The sequence below is a fragment of the Chlorocebus sabaeus genome, chromosome X (genome assembly GCF_047675955.1).
Source record: "Chlorocebus sabaeus isolate Y175 chromosome X, mChlSab1.0.hap1, whole genome shotgun sequence".
NCBI lineage: Eukaryota > Metazoa > Chordata > Mammalia > Primates > Cercopithecidae > Chlorocebus > Chlorocebus sabaeus.
In genome coordinates, this window is record NC_132933.1 from 111,169,576 (window position 1) to 111,196,981 (window position 27,406).

General features: G+C 39.9%; 1 protein-coding gene and 1 long non-coding RNA gene across 13 annotated transcripts in view; one reads left to right on the forward strand and one right to left on the reverse strand.

Annotated features, from left to right (window-relative positions):
* Positions 1-27,406, forward strand: part of CASK (calcium/calmodulin dependent serine protein kinase) — a 401,324-nt gene that overhangs the window by 261,393 nt on the left and 112,525 nt on the right. For all 11 annotated transcript variants that reach the window (XM_037992948.2, XM_037992954.2, XM_037992955.2 and 8 more), the window contains exons 8-9: positions 289-411; positions 19,703-19,786. In XM_037992948.2, coding sequence (XP_037848876.1) covers positions 289-411; positions 19,703-19,786 — 207 coding nt within the window. The remainder of the gene's footprint in view (positions 1-288; positions 412-19,702; positions 19,787-27,406) is intronic.
* LOC119622038 (uncharacterized) overlaps positions 1-27,406 on the reverse strand; it is a 40,349-nt gene that overhangs the window by 4,530 nt on the left and 8,413 nt on the right. The window contains exons 2-4 of one of the 2 annotated variants that reach the window (XR_012092042.1): positions 5,049-5,210; positions 2,030-3,987; positions 502-575 (exon numbers count right to left, since the gene is read on the reverse strand). This is a non-coding gene — a long non-coding RNA (uncharacterized lncRNA). Of the gene's footprint in view, positions 1-417; positions 576-2,029; positions 3,988-5,048; positions 5,211-27,406 lie in introns of those variants that run through there. The other variant, XR_012092041.1, reaches the window with a different exon arrangement.

Consider the following 27,406-nt stretch of genomic DNA (forward strand, 5'->3'; position numbering starts at 1 on the left):
AAACTGGAATAATGAACATTCTAGTCTTCGATTATTGAAAATATTATGACTTACATAACAAGAATTTGTGTATGGAGTATTTAATAGCACAAATTCTTATATAGTAAAGAACAACAGAAGAATTGCATTTGTCCTTTTCTTCCTTAGAATGCAAGGCTTTAGAATCAAATTTCTGTTCTTTGCACTCAGAATTTTATTCACATTGAAACAGTATAGGAATATTAAATAATAGTGAATGTTAATGTCTCACTTAAGGTAACTATGTAGTTTTCCTTTCCTCCTCCTCAGATGAATCCAAGGCAGTGGAGCCATATCTCTGAAAGTGCCAAAGACCTAGTACGTCGCATGCTGATGCTGGATCCAGCTGAAAGGATTACTGTTTATGAAGCCCTGAATCACCCATGGCTTAAGGTACATGAGCATTCACAGGTCACCTTCTACACTTTGTCTGAACACTTCCAGTGACAGGAATGCATTGCTTTATAAGATGCTCCTTTTTACCTTTTCTTTTTTCTGAGCAGTTTTCATTAGTTTTTTCATCTTGTTTGCTGTTCCTGCACATCATCTGTGAACATCTGAATAAAAGACATACCATTTGAGTGTCATGCAGCTATCAGAGGTAAAAAACAGGATTAAGACAGAATACATCAGGGGAAGGCCTCTTTGTTCTCTGCCAACATGTGTTCCAAAGATATGCAACATCAACAACTGAAATAATACCATGTTATAATAAACCAATTATCTTTATTTTGGGTGTGACTGTGTGCTTTATAGCATTAACTGTTTTTCAGTAGATACTAGATATGAATTTACTGTCTTGGGAAAACGGCAGGTTTTTTTTTTTCTTTTTTTAGACAAGGTCTGACAACATCACCGAGGCTGGAGTACAGTGGCACCATCTCTACTCACTGCAACCTCTGCTCTTGGGCTCAAGCGATCCTCCCACTTTAACCTCCCTAGTAGCTGGGACCACAGGCATGCAGCACCACACCTGGCTAATTTTTGTATTTTTTGTAGAGATGGGGTTTCACCATGTTGCCCAGGCTTGTCTGAAACTCCTGGACTCAAGTGATCTGCCCGCCTCAGCCTCCCGAAGTGCTGGAATTACAAGCATGAACTACTGTGCCCAGCCAAAAGGCAGATTTTAAAAGTTCATTTTATGTCCCATCTTGCCAGTGAGTTTTAAGGAAAATTATAACTTGGGACAGCAATGAAACAGTACTTTTTGATTAAGACATTATACAGCCCAATAATTCCAGGCAGTTTTCACTTTAGAGGTTGGAAAACTAATGCTTGGAGAGGTTAAGAATTTGCACCAAGTTGGCCGGGCACGGTGGCTTATGCCTGTAATCCCAGCACTCTGGGAGGCCAAGGCGGGCGGATAACAAGGTCAGGAGTTTGAGACCAACCTGGCCAATATGGTGAAACCCCATCTCTACTAAAAATATAAAAATTAGCCGAGCGTGGTGGCGGACACCTGTAGCCCCAGCTACTCAGGAGGCTGAAGCAGGAGAATCACTTGAACCCGGGAGGTGGAGGTTGCAGTGAGCCAAGATCATGCCACTATACTTCAGCCTGGGTGACAGAGCGAGACTCTGTCTCCAAAAAAAAAAAAAGAGAGAGAGAGAATTTGCACCAAGTCACAGAAGTCAGTGGTGGAACCAGGATTCTAATTCAGCCTGCCACTACCCTTTCATCTGTCCACTAGATCCTATCCCTTTTTATTTGACCACATTGACCCAACAACTTCCCTTCCTACATCATCAGAGTTCTCTCTCTGTTGGATTTAACATGCTATAGTTTATTTGTATTATACACACACTTATATAGACATATACCTTCTCCTGACCCTACAACCCCCTCCAGCTTTTGCCCCTATTCTTTGCCTCCCTTGACAGCAATTCCTGAAAAGAGTTGTATAGACTACTCACATTGTCCAATTTCCCATTCCTTTCCCATGAACCCAGTCTAGTCAATATCACAATCTTACTTATTGCACTAAAACAGCTCTTGTCAAGTCACTACTGACCTTCATATTGCTAAGTCCAGTGTTCAAATCCCAGGGCTTGTTCTTGGCCTGTCAGCAACATTTGGCATCCATCCTTCTGAAACACTGTCTTCTCTGGGCTTCTGGGACACCTGCTCTCTTGGTTGTCCTTCTACCTCTCTGGCTGCTCCTTCTCAGATCCTGCTGATTCTTCCTCATCTCGCCTCTCCCACCTCTTCACACTGGAATGCCATAGGCCTCCATCCTTGCTCCTCCTCTTTTTCTCTATTGAAACTGAAAAAACTCAAACTACTCTCACACCACACAGCAACAATCAGTACAGAAGACTTCTGTGACCCGAGGTGTGGAGATTTCTCCCCACCAACAAGCAAGCAATCAACTCTGCAGCAGACGGCAGCTGGGTGTCCTCCCAACTAAATTCAAACACTATCTACCTGGAGATAGCATCAGATCACACAGATTGAGGGCTCAGTCCCACAACCCTCACCTCTTCAGACACCAGTCATAAGTCCAGGCCGCTGAAACTTCTGCCATCCAACTACAAATTGGGGACACCACAGCCTCTTCCTCTTTGGGGTGGTTAATTTGCTGCAGCAGCTCACAGAACTCAGGGAAACATTTACTTATGTTTACCAGTTTGTTACAAGGGATATTACAAAGAATATAAATACAGAGATGCATAGGACAAGTTATAGGAGAGGAGGGGAGCAGAGCTCATACCCTGCCTCAGGCACAACACCTTCCAGGAACCTCCATGTGTACAGCTATTCAAAAGCTCCCCAAATCCTGTCCTTTTGGGGTTTTATGGAGGCTTTATTACTATAGGCATAATTGATTAAACCATCGGCCATTGGTGATAACTTAACCTTTGGTACCTCTCCCCTCCCCGGAGATTGAGGAATAGGGCTGAAAGTCCCAACCCTCTAATCCTGCCTGGGTCTTTGTGACCCCATCCTGAGGCTGCCTAGAGGCTGCCAGCCATCAGACATCTTTGGAGTTTCTAAGGATTTTAGGAGTTGTATGCCAGGAAATGAGCTAGAGTACCAAATATATATTTCACAGTATACCTCTGGTCTTCGAACCTGGACTCCTTACATTAAAAGAACATAGGCCAACATGGTGAAACCCCATCTCTACTAAAAATATATAAATTAGCTGGATGTGGTGGCGGGTGCCTGTAATCCCAGCTACTTGGGAGGCTGAGGCAGGAGAATCGCTCGAACCCAGGAGGCAGAGGTTGCAGTGAACCAAGATCACACCATTGCACTCCAGCCTGGGCTACAAAAGCGAAACTCTGTCTCAAACAAACAAACAAAAGAAATATAAAAGAATATATAACTCAAAAGACACTGCCACATTACTACAATCTCAGTCAAGCATTAATAATTAGTTCAGTCCCTCATCATAATGGATGAATAGGTCTCCCAGCATGAGGCCACTCAGGGTTGCAGGCTTTCCATTGATCTTGTCAGGTTCTAAAAGCAGGAATGGTCTTGGTTTCACCCTTTCAGAAACCTGATATAATTGAGCTAAGAGACAGTAACCTTTCTTGCTTTGAGTCTCTTTCAAGGTGTTAATGTAATGTAATAATGGATTTCCCTGAATTCATAACCTATTTATTTATTCCTTTACTCTCAGCTGTTAATTTTTTTTCCTCACTTTATTAATAACCTTTGGAAGAAACATTAGAATCAACACAGTGCTGGTCTAGATGGCAGGCAGCAATATTAGTCTAGTAATTACCTCCTCCTTAGTCCAGTCCCATGCAGGGAGACTAAGGTTACATAGGTGCCAATTTAGTGGACCGTTCTTACTACCAGGCAATGTAGCTGCATTCATGATTAACCCATTTTGCACAACTTACCCCCATCAGGTCCTTAGGAATTCTGACACGAGGTTTAAAAACATAGTTACAATTTCTTGTTTAGGAATCATCCCTGGTTCTAACACTGGTAGTTATGGCTCTGGTCCTAGAACCACTGCATAGGGAGGGTCGGGGGGAGTTTAGGTAATATGGAAAAGAAGGAAAGAAAAGAAGTATAGTCATTATATCAGCATATTCCCCTCTTGTCAAGAATTGCATAGTCATACCAGCATCCTCCACCACCCTCTCTTCCCCAGATTGATCAGAAAAACAAAAGAATATCTAGTGGGGACACTCCTTTAACCCCACTCATGTTGAGTGTGAGTACACACTGGTAAAGACAAGTAAGCCAGCCCTTCTTGCTTTCATCTCCCCCTGTTTTAGACAACCAATGTTTTCACTGCCCATTTTAGTCTCTATCAAACTATTACTCTGAGAAGAATATCTCTGCCCACTGCCAGAACATTATGGGCTGTACTGTGTGTTCTTTGGCCTGAAGAAATGGTGTTCAGCTCTCCAAATCTGTGCAATATCTTCTGTCCTGGCTTTTTTATGGCATTCTCATAATTCACATCTTCCACTGGGCAAGCAAAGCCCAGTCCAGAATCAGTGTCCACTCCTGTCAAAACCGATTTGTGGCCTCCCAGGGCTACCAGCATCAACCTCACTTGCCAACTTGTTCCGGGCTTTCCCATCAGGAAATCTGCCCCACAGCCATGGGCAGTGTCTGTCTCTTTTGCTGGAAGACAGAACAGTTCTTACTGGCATTTTGTGCCTGAGATGGTGCAAAAGAAACCTGTCTAGATGCAGGCCATCTCTGCACTGTTGCAGTACCCATTTATCCACTCATTTCATGGACCCAGGTGGCCACTTCAAGGGAGCACACAGGGTTCTCTGCTTGTCAGTGTCAATCAATGTCAATCCAAACCCAGAAAGAGGCTCTTCTGATGGGCATCAACATATTCTACTTATTGCACCCCTCAAATTTCCACATAGCCATTCTCCATATGGGTATCCCTTTAATAAATAGACCAGGTTTCCACTGCCCTTCTGCTTGACCTTGTGACCAGGCCACTGGTGACTGTCCATGAGTCAGCAAAAAACCAAACATGGGAGCTTTTGCTATTGTACATTTCTTCAGAATGCAATTCAGCCGCCAAGCTAATTTGATCTTACCTTCTTTGATCAAGAGTGGCATCCTTCCAAACAGGATGTTCACCTTGGAACTGTCATCCACACACCAGGCAGCTCTTTGCTGGTCAGTTGAGAGCTGTTTACGGGGCACTGTCCAAGGGTCAGTAGAATCCCACAGTTCCTCACACAGTTCCAGAGTCAGTCCTAGGGAAAAAGAGGCTCCCTGCTTGAGAGTATTTCCTCCTTGCACTTCCCAGGGAGGATGCTCCTGTATAAACCATTTCCATTTTATTATGGAACTATTCTGGGCACTGCCATCCCCATTTGAATGTTTCTCTGACATCATGTGAGAAAGCATGGGTATTTCAGCTGTCAAGATCATTTTATGTCCTTCAGTCATAGGGGTAGTTTCAGTTAATGTCCCATAGCAAGGTAGTAAATGCCCCCAAGTGGAAATTCTCTAGTGCAAACTCCCAGCAGTTGTCACTGGGAGATGCTCACAGACTTTGGCCATAAGCCCCAGTAAACACCCTGCAAAGGGTGAGCAGATGGAGAATTTGTCCCTACTAGCACTCCAGCTTCTCTACTCCACACTGTGTGAGCGCAAGCAATCTTACTGGTGCCTAGTTAGCATGTCCAATTAATATTTGCTTGAAGTGCAGATTTATATTTCTTCTGTTTTACAATACTGAGTAGGGGAAGTGTTCCCCACCCAGTCATAGTTATCCAGTTCCATAAAATATTTAGGTAAAGGAGACATAACTTATTTATGTATATCCCATTTAAACATTCCAAATCTCATACTCCTATCAACCCTTACTTTTACCCTTTTCTTTTTTAAAAAAAAAAAAAAAAAAAAAAAAAGCATTGAGTCCCCAACAGCGGGTTGAGCCGAGGGACCTTGCTCCTTTTGTCAATCTTTGTCTTGATTAACCTGCCTCAGCATTACCCCAAGTAATTGTTGGTCAGCTTTCTCACTGTAATCTCTGCCTTCTGACTTTTTCAATTTCTCCAAACTGGGGTGAATACAGCAAACCTGTTTGGAACCCCTTAACATTGGGAGAACAGCAGAGGCTCCCTACCAACCTTTGATAGTATTATATTGAGATCTTTGTTTTAACCCCATCGATTTCCACTTTATTCATCCCATTTCTTTTTATTTATTTATTTATTTATTTATTTAATTTTTTTGAGACAAGAGTCTTGCCCTGTCACCCAGGCTGGAGTACAGTGGCGCAATCTCAGCTCACTGCAACCTCCGCCTCCCAGGTTCAAGCAATTCTCCTGCCTCAGCTTCCCGAGTAGCTGGGATTACAGGTGCCCACCCTCATGCCCGGCTAATTTTTTTGTATTTTCAGTAGAGATGGGGTTCCACTATGTTTGCCAGGATGGTCTCAAATTCCTGACCTTAGGTGATCCACCCGTCTCGGCCTCCCAAAGTGCTGGGATTACAGGTGTGAGCCACTGCATCCGGCCCTATTCTTCCCATTTCTTAATAGCCCTCTAAAGATTCCACCCTGCTGGGATGAGTCCCATGATTCTCCTCTTTCTTTTTTCTCTTAGTTTCACCCAATCAATGTTTTCTTCATTCACCTTATTTCTTAATAACCATTTAAACTTTCCACCTTCCTGGGATGAGTCCTGTGACTCTCCCCTCTGCCTTTCCCCGGTCTTTTGTTAATTACAGTCATGTTTTCATTGGTGCCCATACAAAAGAGGCTCCCTTAGCCATAGCATTTACTACAACCAGAGCAATGGATGTATTCAGTGAGTAAATATCCCAGTCATCATAAAGCCAGTCCTGCATGGCCTGCATAGGAACCAAATGAGCTGCTTCACCTGGGGTTCTCCATTTGGTATTTATAGGTAGAGTTGGACAGTCTCTACCTTCTCAGGGTGTACAGACCTTACAGTGGCTTTTATTCCATTCACTAGGCTGACTGTTCCCTCTGGAATAACTTCCTATGTGTATGGATCACATTATACCCATTGTGATTGTTCAATAGTGAGCTGTGGGTCCTGCATCAACCCAAACATGCCTGTCCACTCTGCGGCATTTAAAACCAAAGAAAGTGCCCTAAATGAGTTACTCTCACAATCCATTTTAATAAAGGATTTTCAGTAAACTGATTATACCAATCTATGAAATGAGACAATTTCTTCACACTGTACCGTCTGGTTTCAATAGTTTCTTGGTTTTGCCCTTCTCTCACATGAACTACCATCATGGTAACCACAGGTAGTAGAGGTACTGTCATCCCTGTATCATTTTTCCTTTGGGGGTCAGCTTGGAGACTAGTGGCCTGGGCTCAGACAGACTGAAAGCTGAGCTTAGTCTAGCATCAAGGCCTCATCCAGAATTTGTTTTATTTCCGTTCAGCTATTACAGACAACCACCACCAAGGGATTGAATACTTCACCTTTTTCTTTCTAGTTTGCATATCCTTATACATCCAGTGAACCAACTCCCTGAGTTGGATCCATCTCTAAATTCCACTGGTAACTTTTACCTTTAGTAATTGATTGCAGCACAGTTGCAGCTCCAAACCATGGAAGATCACGTCGTCTACCCAGGAGTCAAAGGTTCCTCATCTCCCACCCTTTCATTCTTTCTCTTCCCAAACCACATATTTCTGTGAGCCAGGGCTGTTCTAGCAAACCCTACTTCACTGACACTAACTGAAGGTGGAAAAACTCAGAACTGTTTTCCTCTGTTCTCGCACCACACAGCAACAACAATCAACACGCAAGACTTCTTTCACCAAATGTGTGGGAATTTCTCCCCATTAAGAAGCAAGTAATCAGCCCTGCTGCTGGGTATTCCCTAATTCAATTCTGACACTATAGTATCACATCCCACAGGTTGAGGGCTTGGTCCCCAGGGCCTCCCCTTCCCGCCCTTTCAGACACCAGTCACAAGTCCAGGCCTCCAGAACGTCAGACTGACTGGCTACAAATCAGAGATCCTACACCTGCTCTTTGAGTTCCATTAATTTGTTAGATCAGCTCACAGAAGTCAGGGAAACACTTTTACCATTGTGTTATAAAGAAAATTACAAAGGATACAGATGAAGAGATGCATTGATGGAGGTGTAGGGGCGAAGTGGGAAGCTTCCATGCCCTCTGTGGATGCACTGCCCTCCAAGAACCTCCATGTGTGCAGCTATCCGGAAACTCCCTGAACCCTGTCCTTTTGGGTTTCTACGGAGGCTTCATTACCATTGGCCATTGGTGGTCAACTCAACCTTCAGCCCCTCTCCCCTCCCTGGAGGTTGGGGGTGGGGCCAAAAGTCCCAACTCTCTCATCCCTCCTTGGTCTTTCCTGTGACCAGCCCTTATCCTGCAACTGCCTAGGGGCTGCCAGCCATCAGTTAATTATTAGCATACAAAAAGATAGCCCTTACACCATTCTAAGGATTTTAGGAATTGCATTCCAGGAAACGGGAGTTGTAGACCAAATATATATTTCACAATATCACATCCATCTACACTCCCTGCCCTTGGAGAGCTCATCTAGTTTTGATGGCTTTAAATGCTATCTGTACAACAATGACTCCTGAATCCAGGCCTCTCCCTCTAGGTATTCTTTCTTAATTCTCTATACAGTTTGGCTTCCTGACACTTGACTCATTTCACCCCTTCCTACTCTCCCTTCTTACTCCATTGCCATCATACCGGCCTCCTTGCTGTTCTTCAGACTGCAGGCACATTTCACCTCAGCACCTTTGCATGACCCTTCCCTAGAATACTCTTCCCTCAGATATCATGGCTTGTTCCCTCACCATCTTCAGGTCTTAGCTTAGGTATCAGCTTCTTAGTAAGACCTTCCCTGACCACCCTATTTAAAATGTAGGGGAAGGAATGCCACCAGTATTCCCTGTCCCCCTTCTCCTGCCTTATTTTTCTCTATAGCATCTGTCACCCTAAGACATACCCATATGTTACTTATATGTTTATTGTCTGTCTAACTCATAAAATATAAGCTGCGTAAGTGTAGGGATTTTTGGCTCTTAGTTCACTTCTGTCTAGCACCTAGAATGTATCTGGCATGCAGTAGGTGCTCAATGAATATTAGTGATTTATCAATGAATGAATGTTCATTTTATTATACCATGCTACTTCCTCATATTATGCAAAACAATAAAATATTTTAAAAGTAGACTAATAATGTATTTTAAGGCAATGACATGGAATAGTATTACAGGACAATTTTGAGATTTCAGTGGATCTTGATTCTCCTTAAGAATATTACTTCTCAGCCTGGGAAACATAGGGAAATCCCGTCTCTACAAAAATAAAAATAAAAAATTAACCAAGCTTGGTGGTGTGCACCTGTAGTCCCAGCGACTCAGGAGCCTGAGGTAGGAGGATTGCTACTTCTAAAATATGCATTCACCCCTCTGATACTCAGTGCTAGTTATTCCTGATTTCCCCCAGAAAAGAGTAGTGAATAATTTTTAGATACTTTCTTTGTTTTGTTTTGTTTTTTGTTTGTTTGTTTTGCCCTCCCAGATACATAATGAACAGTTTAGAGATAATTCCTATTTCTCCTTTACTTTTCTCACTTTCTCCATAACCGGGATCTTTTGTTCATTCAAAGCTAGTTTAAATGCCAAATAACAATGAAAATGGCAGCCATTTTAGTCATTTTTCAAATCTTTTGGAAGATAGTTTTAACATTATACAGTACCTACTTACAGTGACTTTCAAAGCTTATCTTGGCTAATAGCATATTTATTTTGTTCCTACCAATGATTATAGTTCTTGTTCTAAGTAATTTGAGCTTGATGCATAATAAATTTCTAGCGTGAAAAAGACAAAAAAAGTCAGTAAACTTAAATGAAAAAGTTTAAGACGGCTCTTTGAGCTGAGTATCACATGCCATGTCTAAACAACAGTTTAACTTCACTACTTATGTCATCTGAAGATGAAAAACTCAATTAGAATGTTATCCAGCTGGTATGAGCAGGCTTATGTTATATTTCAGTATCTGTCCATGTGTATTTGTAAATCATTACTGTGGATGTAAGAGGGATTTTTTTAGAATGGTTGAAATTTAAATATGAAAAACTCCTAGATAACTTGCAAGTTGAAGAAATAAAATGATACTGGTTGCAGTGGCTTGAGCCTGTAGTCCCAGCTACTTGGGAGGCTGAGTAATTACTGAGTAATTACTCTAAGTAATTAGAGTAAGGTGGGAGGATTACTTGAGCCCAGGAGTGAAAGGCTGCAGTGAGCTACAACCATGCCACTGTACTCCACTCTGGGATATAAGAGCAATACCCCGTATCCACAAAAAAAAAAAAAGGAAATAACATAAAGAAAAACTTAGCAATGAAGGCTCCCCAAAGTCATAATACCATTGCTTTGTGTCAGAAAAAACCCAAAAAAACAAAAAACAAAAACCAGGCATGATGCTGTGCACCTATAGTCCCAGCTATATAATTTTTTAAAGTTCACAACCACTGCAAAAGCATGCCAAATTGTAAAGACCATCGATACTAGGAAGAAACTGCATCAACTAACGAGCAAAATAACCAGCTAACATCATAATGACAGGATCAAATTCACGCATAACAATATTAACCTTAAATGTAAATGGGCTAAATGCCCCAATTAAAAGACACAGACTGGCAAATTGGATGAAGAGTCAAGACCCATCAGTGTGCTATATTCAGGAGACCCATCTCACGTGCAGAGACACACATAGGCTCAAAATAAAGGGATGGAGGAAGATCTACCAAGCAAATGGAAAACAAACAAAAGCAAGGGTTGCAATCCTAGTCTCTGATAAAACAGACTTTAAACCAACAAAGATCAAAAGAGACAAAGAAGGCTGTTACATAATGGTAAAGGGATCAATTGAACAAGAAGAGCTAACTATCCTAAATATATATGTACCCAATACAGGAGCACCCAGATTCATAAAGCAAGTCCTTAGAGATCTACAAAGAGACTTAGACTCCCACACAATAATAATGGGAGACTGTCAATATCAGACAGATCAACAAGACAAAGTTAACAAAGATATCCAAAAATTGAACTCAGCTCTGCACCAAGCAGACCAAATAGACATCTACAGAACTGTCCACCCCAAATCAACAGAATATACATTCTTCTCAGCACCACATCACACTTATTCCAAAATTGACCACATAGTTGGAAGTAAAGCACTCCTCAGCAAATGTAAAAGAACAGAAATTATAACAAACTGTCTCTCAGACCAATGCAATCAAACTAGAACTCAGGATTAAGAAACTCACTCAAAACCGCTCAACTACATGGAAACTGAATAACCTGCTCCTGAATGACTACTGGGTACATAACGAAATGAAGGCAGAAATAAAGATGTTTTTTGAAACCAATGAGAACAAAGACACAACATACCAGAATCTCTGGGACACATTTAAAGCAGTGCGTAGAGGGAAATTTATAGCACTAAATGCCCAAAAGAGAAAGCAGGAAAGATCTAAAATTGACACCCTAGCATCACAATTAAAAGAACTAGAGAAGCAAGAGCAAACACATTCAAAAGCTAGCAGAAGGCAAGAAATAACTAAGATCAGAGCAGAACTGAAGGAGATAGAGACACAAAAAACCGTTCAAAACATCAATGGATCCAGGAGCTGGCTTTTTGAAAAGATTGACAAAATTCATAGACCGCTAGCAAGACTAATGAAGAAAAGAGAGAAGAATCAAATAGATGCAATAAAAAATGATAAAGGGGGATATCACCACAAATCTCACAGAAATACAAACTACCATCAGAGAATACTATAAACACCTCTACGCAAATAAACTAGAATATCTAGAAGAACTGGATAAATTCCTGGACACATACACCCTCCCAAGACTAAACCAGGAAGAAGTTGAATCCCTGAATAGACACATAACAGGCTGTGAAATTGAGGCAATAATTAATAGCTTACCAACCAAAAAAAAGTCCAGGACCAGACAGATTCACAGCCGAATTCTACCAGAAGTACAAAGAGGAGCTGGTACCATTCCTTCTGAAACTGTTCCAATCAATAGAAAAAGAGGAAATCCTCCCTAACTCATTTTATGACACCAGCATCATCCTGATACCAAAGCCTGGCAGAGACACAACAAAAAAAGAGAATTTTACACCAATATCCCTGATGAACATTGATGCAGAAATCCTCAATAAAATACTGGCAAACCGAATCCAGCACCAGCAGCACATCAAAAAGCTTATCCACCACGATCAAGTCAGCTTCATCCCTGGGATGCAAGGCTGGTTCAACATACACAAATCAATAAACGTAATCCATCATTTAAACAGAACCAAAGACAAAAACCACATGATTATCTCAATAGATGCAGAAAAGGCCTTCGACAAAATTCAACAGCCTTCCTACTAAAAACTCTCAATAAACTAGGTATTGATGGGACGTATCTCAAAATAATCAGAGCTATTTATGACAAACCCACAGCCAATATCATACTGAATGGGCAAAAACTGAAGCATTCCCTTTGAAAACTGGCACAAGACAGAGATGCCCTCTCTCACCATTCCTATTCAACATACGGTTGGAAGTTCTGGCCAGGGCAATCAGGCAGGAGAAAGAAATAAAGGGTATTCATTTAGGAAAAGAGGAAGTCAAATTGTCTTTGTTTGTAGATGACATGATCGTATATTTAGAAAACTCCATCGTCTCAGCCCAAAATCTCCTTAAGCTGATAAGCAACTTCAGCAAAGTGTCAGGATACAAAGTCAATGTGCAAAAATCACAAGCATTCCTATGCACCAATAACAGACCAACAGAGAACCAAATCATGAGGGAACTCCCATTCACAATAGCTTCAAAGAGAATAAAATACCTAGGAATCCAACTTACAAGGGATGTGAAGGATCTCTTCAAGGAGAACTACAAACCACTGCTCAACGAAATAAAAGAGGACACAAACGAATGGAAGAATGTTCCATGCTCATGGATAGGAAGAATCAATATCGTGAAAATGGCCATACTGCCCAAGGTAATTTATAGATTCAATGCCATCCCCATCAGGCTACCAATGACTTTCTTCACAGAATTGGAAAAAACTACTTTAAAGTTCATATGGAACCAAAAAAGAGCCTGTATTGCCAAGACAATCCTAAGCCAAAAGAACAAAGCTGGAGGCACCACACTACCTGACTTCAAACTATACTACAAGGCTATGGTAACCAAAACAGCATGGTACTCATACCAAAACAGAGATATAGACCAATGGAAAAAGAACAGAGCCCTCAGAAATAATACCACACATCTCCAACCATCTGATCTTTGACAAACCTGACAAAAACAAGAAATGGGGAAAGGATTCCCTATTTAATAAATGGTGCTGGGAAAACTGGCTAGCCATATGTAGAAAGCTGAAACTGGATCCCTTCCTTACACCTTATACAAAAATTAATTCAAGATGGATTAAAGACTTAAATTTTAGACCTAAAACCATAAAAACCCTAGAAGAAAACCTAGGCAGTACCATTCAGGACCTAGGGGTGGGCAAGGGCTTCATGACTAAAACACCAAAAGCAGTGGCAACAAAAGCCAAAATTGACAAATGGGATCTAATTAAACTAAAGAGCTTCTGCACAGCAAAAGAAACTACCATCAGAGTGAACAGGCAACCTACAGAATGGGAGAAAATTTTTGCAATCTACCTATCTCTGACAAAGGGCTAATATTCAGAATCTACCAATAACTCAAACAAATTTACAAGAAAAAATCAAGCAACCCCTTAAAAAAGTGGGTGAAGGATATGAACAGACACTTCTCAAAAGAAGACATCTATGCAGCTAACAGACACATGAAAAAATGCTCGTCATCACTGACCGTCAGAGAAGTGCAAATCAAAACCACAATGAGATGCCATCTCACACCAGTTAGAATGGCAATCATTAAAAAGTCAGGAAACAACATGTGCTGGAGAGGATGTGGAGAAATAGGAACACTTTTACACTGTTGGTGGGACTGTAAACTAGTTCAACCACTGTGGAAGGCAGTGTGGCAATTCCTCAAGGATCTGTAACTAGAAATACCGTTTGACCCAACCAGCCTGTTACTGGGGATATACCCAAAGGATTCTAAATCATGCTGCTATAAAGACACATGCACACGTATGTTTATTGCGGCACTATTCACAATAGCAAAGACTTGGAACCAACCCAGATGTCCGTCAATGATAGACTGGTTTAAGAAAATGTGGCACATATACACCATGGAATACTATGCAGCCATAAAAAAAGATGCGTTCATGTCCTTTGTAGGACATGGATGAAGCTGGAAACCATCATTCTGAGCACACTATCGCAAGGACAGAAAGCCAAACACCACATGTTCTCACTCACAGGTGGGAATTGAACAACGAGAACACTTCAACACAGGTTGGGGAACATCACACACCAGGACCTGTCATGGGGTGGGGTGGGGGAGGGATGGCATTAGGAGCTATACCTAATGTAAATGACGAGTTAATGGGTGCAGCACACCAACATGGCACATGTATACTTATGTAACAAACCTGCACGTTGTGCACATGTACCCTAGAACTTAAAGTATAATAATAAAAAAAGAAAATGTATAACATGAAAAAGTAAATAAAAGTAAAGCTCTTTTAGGCCGGGCGCGGTGGCTCACACCTGTAATCACAGCACTTTGGGAGGCCGAGGCAGACTGATCATGAGGTCAGGAAATCGAGACCATCCTGGCTAACATGGTGAAACCCCCATCTCTACTAAAAATACAAAAAAAATTAGCAGGGCATGGTGGTGGGTGCCTGTAGTCCCAGCTACTTGAGAAGCTGAGGTAGGAGAATGGCGTGAACCCAGGAGGTGGAGTTTGCAGTGAGCCGAGATTGTGCCACTGCACTCCAGCCTGGGTGAAAGAGCGACACTCTGTCTCAAAAAAAAAAAAAGTAAAGTTTTTTAATTAAATAAAACAGGAATTATTTCCTTGATAAAACCACCAAAGAAGGTTCTGTTCACTTATTTCACATCAAAAAAGAATTTGAGTATTAGACCAAGGAATATGTTAATGTCTTATGACTGTTAAATGATATCTATTTAACACCTTTATCTCTCTGAATTAATGATACTTGGTGTGAATGTTTATTCCAACAAAGTAGAGCATCTAAGAGTATATTTTCCTCACAGATGGTTGAGCTCTTCTCACACCCTCTGTAGCCTTAATATATAGACTGTAAAGTATATTGTCATTAAAAAAAAATAAAAAAGTGAAAAGGATATTTATATCAGGCTAATCAATTTGAATTTTGGGAAATGAACACACCAATTACATGTATTTTCCAAATCTTATATGCACAAGGGACTATGAATCATGTACTTCATTAAAGTGCAAGGCACATTACTATTGAATTTTTTCTGAATTCATATTATGTTATTATTATTAGTGTCAGGAGGTACTATTTAATTCAGAAACAACAGCCTGGCCAACATGGTAAAATTCCATCTCTACTAAAAATACAAAAATTAGCTGGGTGTGGTAGCACATGCCTGTAATCCCAGCTACTTGGGAGGCTGAGGCATGAGAATAGCTTGAACCAAGAACACAGAGGTTGCAGTGAGCCAAGATCATGCCACTGCACTCCAGCCTGGGCAACAAGAGTGAGTCTCTGTCTCAAAAAAAAAAAAAAAAAAAAAAGGACAAGAGACACCTTAACAGACTTTTTTTTTAATCTTGTGATTTTACTAGCTTAGAAAATAATTGATATCATAATTGAAGCATAATTTTATTTAAAAAAATACATTTTGACTCTGTCCTTACCTGTCTTTCCACATCACCTTAGTGAATGGTGAGCAGAAAAGGTGTTTGCTAAAAATAGAGTTCACAGTCAGATATGTAGTAAACTTAAACATATTTGCAATATGTAAAGAATCCTCAGAACTCAATAATGAGAAAACATACAAACAACCCAATTCAAAATGAGAAAAGATTTGAACAGATACTTCAACATAGAACATATATAGATGGCAGATAAGCACAGGCAAAGATGTTCATCATTAGTCATTAGGGAAACTCAAATTAGTGCCACAATGAGATACCTGTACACATGTATTGGAGTGGCTAAAATAAAAAAGACTGACCATACCAAGTGTTGACAAAGATATAGAACAATGGAAACTCATACACTGTTAGTAGGAATGTGAAATGGTATAACCACTTTGGAAAACAGTTTGGCAGTTTCTTAAAAGTTAAACATACTCCTACCATATAGCCCAGCCATTCTACTCCTTAGTATTTACCTAAGAAAAATGAAACATGTCTTCATACAAAGACATTAATGTTCATAGCAACTTTATGTGTAATAGCCAAAAAATGGAAACAACTCAGGGTCCATCAGCAAGTGAAAGGATAAATTATGGTACATGCATACAATGGAATACCACTCAGCATTAAAAAGGAATGAACTATTGATACATGCAACAACATGGATAGATTCAAAATCATTATGCTATATGAAAGAAGCTGGACAATAATAAGCACATACTATATTATTCAATTTATATAAAAGTCTAGAAAATGCAAACTAAGTGACAGAAAGTAGATCAGTGGCTGACTGGGGATGGGGATGGGGGCTACAGAAGGGCATGAAGATACTTTTGAGCATGATGGATGTGTTCATTATCTTGATCACGGTAATGGTTTTATGGTTGTAAATGTATGTCAAAACTTATCAAATTGTACATTTTAAACATTTGCAGCTTATTGTATGTAATTATACCTCAGTAAAGCTTTTTGGAGAAAACAAAAAATATATATTCAGAGTCTATCTCTCTTTCACCCTTTTTATTATTTCCAACTGGTTTCATCCACCATCATCTTTCACCTGGATTACTGCAAAAGCCTCCTGACTGGTCTTCCTGCCTTATTATTTTTTTTTTTTTAAAACCCTCATCTCCTTCCAATCTATTCTTGGCACAGCCACTAATGTTTCTTTAAAGTTGAAGGTTGAAGGCCGGGCGTGGTGGCTCACGCCTGTAATCCCAGCACTTTGGGAGTCCAAGGCGGGCAGATCAGGAGGCCAAGAGATCAAGACCATCCTGCCCAACATGGTGAAACCTCGTCTCTACTAAAAATACAAAAGTTAGCTGGATGTGGTGGTGTGCCCCTGTAGTCCCAGCTACTTGGGAGGCTGAGGCAGGAGATTCACTTGAACCTGGGAAGCGGAGGTTGCAGTGAGCCAAGACTGCGCCACTGCATTCCAGCCTGGCGACAGAGCCGGACTCCACCTAAAAAAATAAAATAAAATAAAAGTTGAGGGTTGAAAACTTACCTATTAGTTCTCTAATTGCTCTGGCTTGGACATCTTGTACTATGTTGAATAAAAGTGAGGGAAAAAAAGAAAAATTACCTATTGAATACAGTGTTCACTATTTGAGTGATGGGTACACTAGAAGCCCAAACCTCACCATTATGCAATATAACCATGTAGCAAACCTGCATGTGTAACCCCAGAATCTATAAAAATAAAGTCAGATCATGTCACTCTAGCTCAAGACCCTCCACTGGCTTCCTCTCCTACTCAGAATAAAAGCCAAAGGCCCGCATGGCCTACCCCAGCCTCGTCATCTCTCTGATCTGATCCACTATTCTCCTTGACCCCTTCACATCACTTCACATACATTAGTCTCCTGGCTACTTCTTGAAAATTCCAGACATACTCCCTCCCTTGGGCCTTTGCATTGATTATTTTCTCTGCCTAGACCACTCCCTCACCTCTTCTAAATGTCACTTTCTCAATTGGGCCTACTCTGACCACCCAATTTGTTTTTGTTTTTTAGAAATGAGGTCATGCTCTGTTGCCCAGGCTGGAGTGCAGTTGCAGTCATGGCTCACTGCAGCCCTGACCTCATGGGTTGAAGCAATCCTCAGCCTCCCAAGTAGCTGAGATGACAGGTGCATGCCGCCACACCTGGCTAATTTTTTAATTTTTTCATAGAGACAGGTTCTTGCTAGATCTTGAAATCTTGGCCTCAAGTGATCCTCCCATCTCAGCCCCTCAAAGTGCTGGGATTATAGACATGAGCCACCACACCCAGCCAACCACCCTATTTTAAATTTCAATGTACCCAATCCCTCCTACCTGCTTTACTTTTTTGCCTTATTCCATAGTACTTTTGACATACTCTATAATTTACCTTTTTTGTGTTTTCTCACCTTCTTGCACTAGAATATGATCTACCATGAGGGCTGGAATCTTTGTTGGATTTCCTTGTGTATGCCAAATGCATAGGACAATGCTTGGCATATAATCAGCTCTTGAAATATTTGTGAAATTAATAAGTACTTATAGCATATGAATCCTCAAGATACATTGGCAAATTAGAGTAGGACCAAAGTGAGGAGAAGAGTAAGAAGAGATTTAAAATATACATGAGGGGCCAGTCACAGTGACTCACATCTGTAATCCCAGCACTCTGGGAGGCCAAGGTGGGAGGAACCCACGTGAGTCCAGGAGTTCAAGACCAGCCTGGGCAACATGGCAAAACCCCATCTCTACAAAATATACAAAACTTAGCCAGGCATGGTGGCACTTGCCTGTAGTCCCAGCTACTCGGGAGGCTGAGGTGGGAGGATTGCCTGAGCCAGGGAGATTGAGGCAGTGGTGAGCCAGGATCTCTCACTGCACTCCAGCCTGGGTGACAGAATGAGACCCTGTCTCTAAAAATATATAAATAAATAATGGGGGATTCATTTATTTTTGAAACAGGGTCTTATGCTGTCACCTAAGCTGCAGTATAGTGGTGAGATCCTAGCTCACCACAGCCTCAACCTCCCAGGCTCCAACAGTCTTCCTGCCTCAGCCTCCCAAAGTACTGGGATTACAGGTGTGAGCCACCACACCTGGCTTGCAGTGAGCTATGATTAGACCACTACACTGCAGCCTGGGCAACAGAGGAAGACCCTGTCTCAAAAAACAAACAAACAAACAAAAAAACAAAATAAGTGTGTCCTAATTAGAAGAGTCTGTAATTGTTATAGTCCATGACAATGTAGAATGCTGAATCAGTTGTGGAATTGATTTTTCAAATGCTTGTTTTACCTGGCAAATACATCAAAGGTAACTTGAGGCCAGGCACAGTGGCTCACACCTGTAAATCCCAGCATTCTGGGAGGCCGAGGCGGAAGGATCACTTGAGCTCAGGAGTTTGAGACCAACCTGGGCAACATAGCAATACTCCTTCTCTATTAAAAAAAAAAAAAAAAAAAAAAAAAAGATTAGCCAGGCATGGTGCACTTATATCCCAGCTACTCAGGAGGCTGAGGTGGGAGGATCACTTTGAGCCCAGGGGTTCAAGGTTGCAGTGAGGTATGATTGTGCTATTGCACTCCAGCCTGGGCGACAGAGTAAAACCCTGTCTCAAAAAAAAAAAGTAACAATGCCTTTATAATAATTACGATTTGTTATTTTAGCCATATGTATGAAATTTATGTGACCTATTATTTCAGCCCTTTATTGCAGAAAATGAAATATTATTTTATTACTATCAGTTTAACTTTAATGTCCCTCATTTCAGATTGCTTACCAGTATCATGGAATAAAATCTCCAATCTAAAATTCAATCTGAGTTTTCTATTTAAGAATTTTAGCTTTATTATTTGTTTTAGATTAAGCTTTTGCACTTTTGTAAACAGTTATATATGTTCATTATCTTTCGTCTTACATAGGAGCGGGATCGTTATGCCTACAAGATTCATCTTCCAGAAACAGTAGAGCAACTGAGGAAATTCAATGCAAGGAGGAAACTAAAGGTAAATTGAACAAATCAGCAAAGCCAAGCAGATATAGTTAATGATCATGTTTTTATTCTGTTTTGGTGCCCATAAATATGTACTAATCCTGGCCATTGTTTTTATTATAGCTAAATTCTCATTTCCAAAAATTACCACCACTTCAATAAGATTTTGGCTTTTTAAATTATTTAAGGTAGTATGTCAGTATGAGTCTAAACAATAAATTATAATAGAAGATTCGTTGTATTTTAGATTTGTCTTAAATTTATAGCAGAGATATAGTTATATTATTATCCATTATTATTGAATATAAATCTAGACCATGTTTTTTCAAACTTAAATATTTTGACAAATGTATGTTTAGTTCAATGGAAATAACTTTGAATTAGAATTGGAACTAGGGGCCGGGTGCGGTGGCTCATGCCTGTAATCCCAGAACTTTGGGAGGCCAAGGTGGGTGGATTGCCTGAGGTCAGGAGTTCGAGACCAGCCTGGCTAACATGGTGAAACCCCATCTCTACTAAAAATACAAAAATTAGCCGGGCGTGGTGGCGGGCATCTGTAATTAATCCCAGCTACTCGGGAGGCTGAGGCAGGAGAATAGCTTGAACTTGGGAGGTGGAGGTTGCAGTGAGCTGAGATAGTGCCATTGCACTCCAACCTGGGCAACAAGAGTGAGACTTCATCTCAAAAAAAAAAAAAAAAAAGAATTGGAACTAAGATTGAACAACTATCAGAAAGCAGTAAATAAAATCTTACACTACCTTGATCTACTAGAAAATATTTACAGCTCAGATCACTTTTCTCACCTTCTTTATTCTTCCCAGGTGTCTTTCTCCCTCTTACCACTCTCCCTATCCTCCACCTCACAAAAAAAAAAAGAAAGAAGAAAACTGGTAATCACCCCATATGGGGAGTCCATTTGACTTTAAAAGGTTCTGAAAAGGACCAAACATCAAATAATGGACTCTTTTCAGCACTGAGAGAAAATGCTATGAGAGAGCCAACCCTCCAGAGTAACAAAGAAAAATTGATTATCTTAACTTCTTAAAATTAATTTATGTTTGACTTACTTTTGGTACTGAAAAATGTTAACTGTTCTCTAAGTGGTTGATTGGATAGTAGTCTTCCTTAGTCACATGACTCCTGCCAACTATAAAACTTTTCTTCTTAAGTATTTTCAGATATGCCATAAATTCTAATAATACTATGAATTTATTTTTCAACCCCTGAAGTTAGTGAATTATTATGTATAACTCTAGAGTTATAAAAACATTTATATGAATTTTGAGGAAACTATTAGGCCACAGTATTATCCTATAGACCTGAAACTTTTAACATGGTCCCCACTAGCCACATGCAGCTATTTAAATTAATTAAAATTAAATGAAAGGTCAGTTTCCCAGTCACACTAGCACATTTCAAGTGCTCAATAACCACATTTGGCTAGTGGCTACTATATTAGACAGCACAAATGTAGGACATTTCCATCATTACAGAAGGGTCTATTCAACCGTGCTCCTATAGAACAAGGGAAATATTAACATATCATTGTTGGTGTTGATTATTCCCATTTTAACTTTTCTCCTCACTGATTTTGCAGTCAAGGGTTTAAACTGACTCTTCTCTATTTGCTTTAACAGTGGTTGGCCAAAATAATTATTAATGATAAGCCATTATTGAGGTGGTACCCAAGGAAGTTTCCCAAAACTTTTATTCTTTTTGCCTTGATATCCACCTAAACCTGTGTAACCTACAAATAAAAAACTCTTATTTTCCATGGTGAAATTTGGTCAACTGTTTTTGAAGTTAGTTTCCTCCCCAAAGGAACTATTATTATACTTTTTTGTCAACTCTTCTGTAAGTCCTTCTAAACCTAATGCTGCTTTGGCCTCATGTGACATTACACTGTATGGGGTTGAACCTTTCATTGCCCAAATACAGACATTTCACCAGAGGGCTTGGGCTTGCCCCATCACAAGAAACACATGCCGTACTTCTCCCAGGGCCACAGAATCAGACTTGGGCCTAAAATAGCCAAAGTGGTGACTAAGATTCGTTTGGACAGGGCCAAGCTGTCAAAACAGAGGGATCATGTGGATTTACCACATCCCTTTGCAGGGCTATTTAAAGTTTTAAGACCCACCAAACAACCTAGAACTAGGAACATCAGCAGGGTCATTAGTGAACATGTTTGGCTTCTGATAAGGCTGTATTCTTTTGAGTAGTTCAGCCACCTTGTTAAAACATGTTACACCTACCATCCTCAAGGAACTAATTCTCATTCTGCCTCTTCAGTGGACTTCTAGAACAGAGATTGCAACTTCTTTGGCTTTCAGAGTTCACCACACACTTTATTTTCACACAACTAGGTGCTCATCCTACCCAGACACTATTCTTAACCTTCTCAATGGTGGGTGACAGTTGAATTTGTAATGACTCCCTTGGAAATGATTAAAAGGGAGTTCACAGAAAGCAGTAGAAAATTACTTTTGTGGCCAGGCACAGTGGCTCACACCTGTAATCCTAGTACTTTTGGAGGCCAACGCGGGCAAATCGCTTGAGCTCAGGAGTTCAAGACCAGCCTGGGCAACATGGTGAAACCCCATCTCTACAAAATATACAGAAATTAAGCAGGTGTGGTGGCCATGCATGCCTGTAATCCCAGCTACTTGGGGGCCTGAGGCAAGAGGATCGCTTGAGCCTGGGAGGTGGAGGTTGCAGTGAGCCAGGATCGCACCACTGCACTCCAGCCTGGGTGACAAAGTGAGACCTTGTCTCAAAAAAAAAAAAAAAAGAAGAAGAAAATTACCTTGGTAACCTAGTCATGATGGAATGATGATGGAAAAATGTATTTTCCCCATTTTGGTTACCACACGTTTCATGTGTCGAGTTTTTTCCTCCTAATTCATACTAAGCTCTGGAATTGTAATACTTCAGTTAAAAAAAAAAAAGAATCCTCTAGATAACAATACTTTCTTTAATAAACTACATAGTTCTGAGCACAGAACTGAATATGAGTATCATATTTTCTCAAACTGAATATTAGGATACATGAGACAGACTGCATGATCTCCAGGCTCTGTGGAAAATTTGTGCTCTGTGGTCGGGGCTCTTAAGGAGGCACACCTGTACTCTAACCCTGGCTGTCATCTACTGAAGGAGGTACTAAGGAAAGTGGTAACTGTGGGTATCTGAGGATGTCTATTCAGAGAAGACACACGAGGGAATGTATTCTGAAGTCATCCCCATTGCTTCTTCAATTATTTCTACCCCTAGAAAGCAAATTCCCCACAGTAAAGTAGGCTGAAGAAATTCTATACAAATAGAAGCAATATTCTGTGTTAGGGTAAGTTTATTGCAGTCCATTTAAGAAATGGTGAGTTGAGTCCACGTGATCCAGTTAAGAGGATAAAATCATTTATTTCCTATATATACAGAAAGCAAGGGTTTCTAATAACTTTCTACAGTTTTTCTTTATTATTATTGTTTGGTTTTTTTTGTTTTTGTGTTTTTGTTTTTTTTTTTTGAGACAGAGTCTCACTCCGTCAGCCAGGCTGGAGTGCAGTGGTGTAATCTCGGCTCACTGTAGCCTCCGCCTACCAGGTTCAAGCGATTATCCTGCCTCAGCCTCCCAAGTAGCTGGGACTACAGGCACCACCACATCCAGCTAATTTTTGTATTTTTAGTAGAGATGGGATTTCACCATATTGGCCAGGCTGGTTTTGTACTCCTGACCTCAAGTGATCCGCCCGCCTCAGTACCTCCCAAAGTGCTGGGATTACAAACATAAGCCACCGTGCCTGGCCTTTATTAATTTTGCAAATTGCAAAAGTATTCTCTGACTTACTGATTGGTCTCTTGTGCTCCTGAACTACGCATAACTATAAAAGGTTTGTTTAGGAGTGCCATTTTCTAGTACTGTATAGAGCTGTACTATCCAGTACAGTAGTAAATAGCCATATGTAACTATTTACATTTCAATGTTAATAAATTAATATTAAATAAAATGTAAAATTTAGTTGCTCCGTTGCGCTAGCCACCTTTCAAATGCTCAATACCTCGTGTGGCTGATGGCTACTGTATTAGGCAGCACAGGTTTAGAAAATTTCCTTCATCGCAGATAGTTCTATTGTACGGTATTGCTATGGAGTCTTGGTACCTGCAGAGTAATACTTATACACTAAGCAGCACTTTTTGACAGGTCAACCAGGAAGCTATAATAGATACTTTTTGGCAATCTTCTTTCTGTTAATTCAACAAAAACTAACTTAAAGATTTATCAAAGACCTTTGTGCCTTAATGAAACCCAGCATTTACATACAGTCCTCTCTGTAGTAAGGGTTTGTACAAAGGCAGTAAATTGAGATAGCAATCGTTGTGGGCTTCTGCTAATCAGAGCATTAAATCTGGTATCCAAAAGATAATCTTTGAGCCTGAGCAACATAAGGAGACCCCCGGCTCTACAAAACATAAAAAATTAACTGGGTGTAGTTGCACACACCTGTGGTCCCAGCTACTTGGAAGGCTGAGATGGGAGGATCACTTGAGCCTGGGAGGTCAAGGCTGCAGTGAGCTGTGATCCCACCACTGTACTCCAGCCTAAGTGACAGAGTAAGACTCTGTCTCAAAAATTAGCGGGGTGGGGACCTTAATTCTAAAAACTGAAAACTGTTATTCTGGTATGAACAGTTCCACAAATATTCTGGTATGAACAATTCCAAAAATAATAAGTGAAGTGATTTTGATCTTATATATTGATTTTACAAATCAGTTAATTTGTGATTTTTTTTTTTTTTTTAAGAAATACATATATAGGCCGGGCGCGGTAGGTCACGTCTGTAATCCCAGCACTTTGGGAGGTTGAGGCGGGCGGATCACCTGAGGTTGGGAGTTTGAGACCAGCCTGACCAACATGGAGAAACGCCATCTCTATTGAAAAAAATACAAAATTAGCCGGGCATGGTGGCACATGTTTGTAATCCCAGCTACTCGGGAGGCTGAGACAGGAAAATTGCTTGAACCTGGGAGTTGGAGGTTGTGGTGAGCCAAGTTTGCACCATTGCACTCCAGCCTGGGCAACAAGAACGAAATTCCATCTTAAAAAAAAAAAAGAAAAGAAAAGAAATACATATATAGATATATGTTGTTTTTTCTTTTTTAATTGAGACAGGGTCTCACTCTGTTGCCCAGGCTGGTCTCAAACTCCTGGACTGAAGCAGTCCTCCCACCTTGGCCTCCCAAAATGCTGGGATTACAAGTATGAGCCACCAACCAGTTTATGATTCTGAAATGTAGAATTTATTACTTCCTGTTGGGCAATAGATTTTGAAAATTATGTACATTTAAGACCATCTTTATAAAATACTTTTACATAGACCCAAAAGAATTTCTAAGATATCTATTCTGTGCAATTACTCTTAAATATAGCCATATCTAGTACACTTACAAGTGTCATTTTTCATTTTCTCTAGAGAAAATACTGCAGCCTCTTTTAGTCATACATCCTGACTGAATATTATGAAATTCCAGGTTATACCAATAACCTATGTTTAGGTTATGTTTGAGTATTATATATGTATAGACTATGCAGACTAAACTGAATGATAACTTTGGTTGTGACTATATGGAGACATATCAAAAGTTCTGATTTAATTAATCATGTCACCTAATTATCATCTAGGACCTAATTCTTAAGTATAATCAACCCAAATTCTTTAACATCTCTACCTTGAAATGATTTTCTTGACTTTTGCTCGTCTCTGTTCAGCCTCAACCTCTCCAAATTCTCCACCCTTTTTAAGGCTTTTGAGTTCAGTCGTCTGAATTCTAATAGGATGATTATCTTTCAAATTTTTTGTCACATTCCTCTTGGTATGTTCTGGTGATACACTTTCCCCCCTCAGTATATTTCCCTGTTCACTCAGGAATATGACTATATATTACCTTGTTATTTAGGTACAAAGCCAATTATTCTGTATCTGATACTTGTATATTTTGTATTTAGATGTTTTAAAATGTACCCTCCTGTCATGACTGTGTATTACCTTGCTATTTGGGTACAAAACCAATTATTTTATATCCAATGCTTGTGTGTTTTGTATTTAGTGTTTAAAAATGTACCCTTCTGCCATTGTGCCTATCAAACTTCATGATGCATGTTTCTGAGCTCAGGAAATACCAAAAAGGGAGTATTCAGTTTTTGGCTTTTGTCTTCAGGTCAGCAATACATCTTTGTTCAGCTCTTGTGTTCCTCAATCTTTTTTCCCCCATTAAGTGCATTCAGTAGTTTAACTTAGCAGAAATCTGACCTAACCATTTTCTTGTTTTCCACTTCCTTAAATGCCACACAGAATCATCTAGCCAGAAGCATTCCGTTTTGATGTTTGACATATTGACATTTCAAGAAAACTATAATTATGATTAAGAATTCTTTCTGGTTCTTAACTACAAATTAAAAACTTGTGGTGCTCTTTTTCTCTGAATTTATAATCTGCCTTCTCCTTTCTAGGTTAATTTGCTTGATAGAAAAGTACCTTAATATTATTTATCTTAACAGATTGTCAATAGTCTAATTAACTCAAAAGTATTATGTTTCACCCTTAAAAGATACTAAATTATACCTTCTAAATTAAAGCAGGTAGAAAACTTCTTTGTCAAGGGTTTAATAAACCAGAAAGTTTGAAGAACTACTTGTATAAAATCTGATTTTTTTATTGTTGTATTACATTATTGCTGTCGATGAGCAATATTACATTATTGCCAACCCCTGTATTCATTATTGCTTATCAGTAGCAATAATGTAATACAGGGGTTGGCAAACTATGACCTGGGAGTCAAATCCAACCCATTGCCTATTCTTTTATATAAAGTTTTATTAGAACACAGCAAAGTACATTAATTTGCATATTGTCTATGGCTGCTTTCACACTACAATGCAGGAATTGAGTAGTTGCAAAAGAGACCATATGACCTTTAGAGCCTAAAATACTTACTGTCTGGTTATTTACAGAAAAAAAATTGCTGACCCCTAGTATAGTAGAAATCCTTGAACTGGGGAGAGTAGTCATTGGATGTCAATTATGTCTACTCTTCATTGTGTCTCTAAATTGACAGAGACCTTAACAGGTTGCTAAGCCTCTCTGGACCTCAGTTTTCTCATCTGCAAAATGAGTCTCTTAAAATCAATAATCTCTAAGGTTGATTCTCAAACTCTAATAAAATTCTATGAATCCATGACCTATTTCAGAACGATGTTGCTGTTTTACACAATGGCTTACATTGAATATTTAAACCACCTATAGTCACTGGGTTCAGACAACTAAATATTAGGTAAGGCACCATGGCTTACACCTGTAATCCCAGCACTTTGGGAGGCTGAGGCCGGAAGAGTGCTTGAGCACCAGAGTTTGAGACCAGCCTGGGCAATATAGTGAGACTCAGTTTCTATTATTTAAAAAAAAAAAAAAAAAAAAAACTACATAAACAAAACTGCTAGTCATAAGATAGATACTTTTAAAACATACTACTATTGTTTCAAAAGCATTTACATCTCAGGGCTCTTTTAAATAGTGTTTTCCTAGTAGTATAGGTATTTATTATAGATCTTTGACTATAGCAGTAGCAAGAACAGGCCTT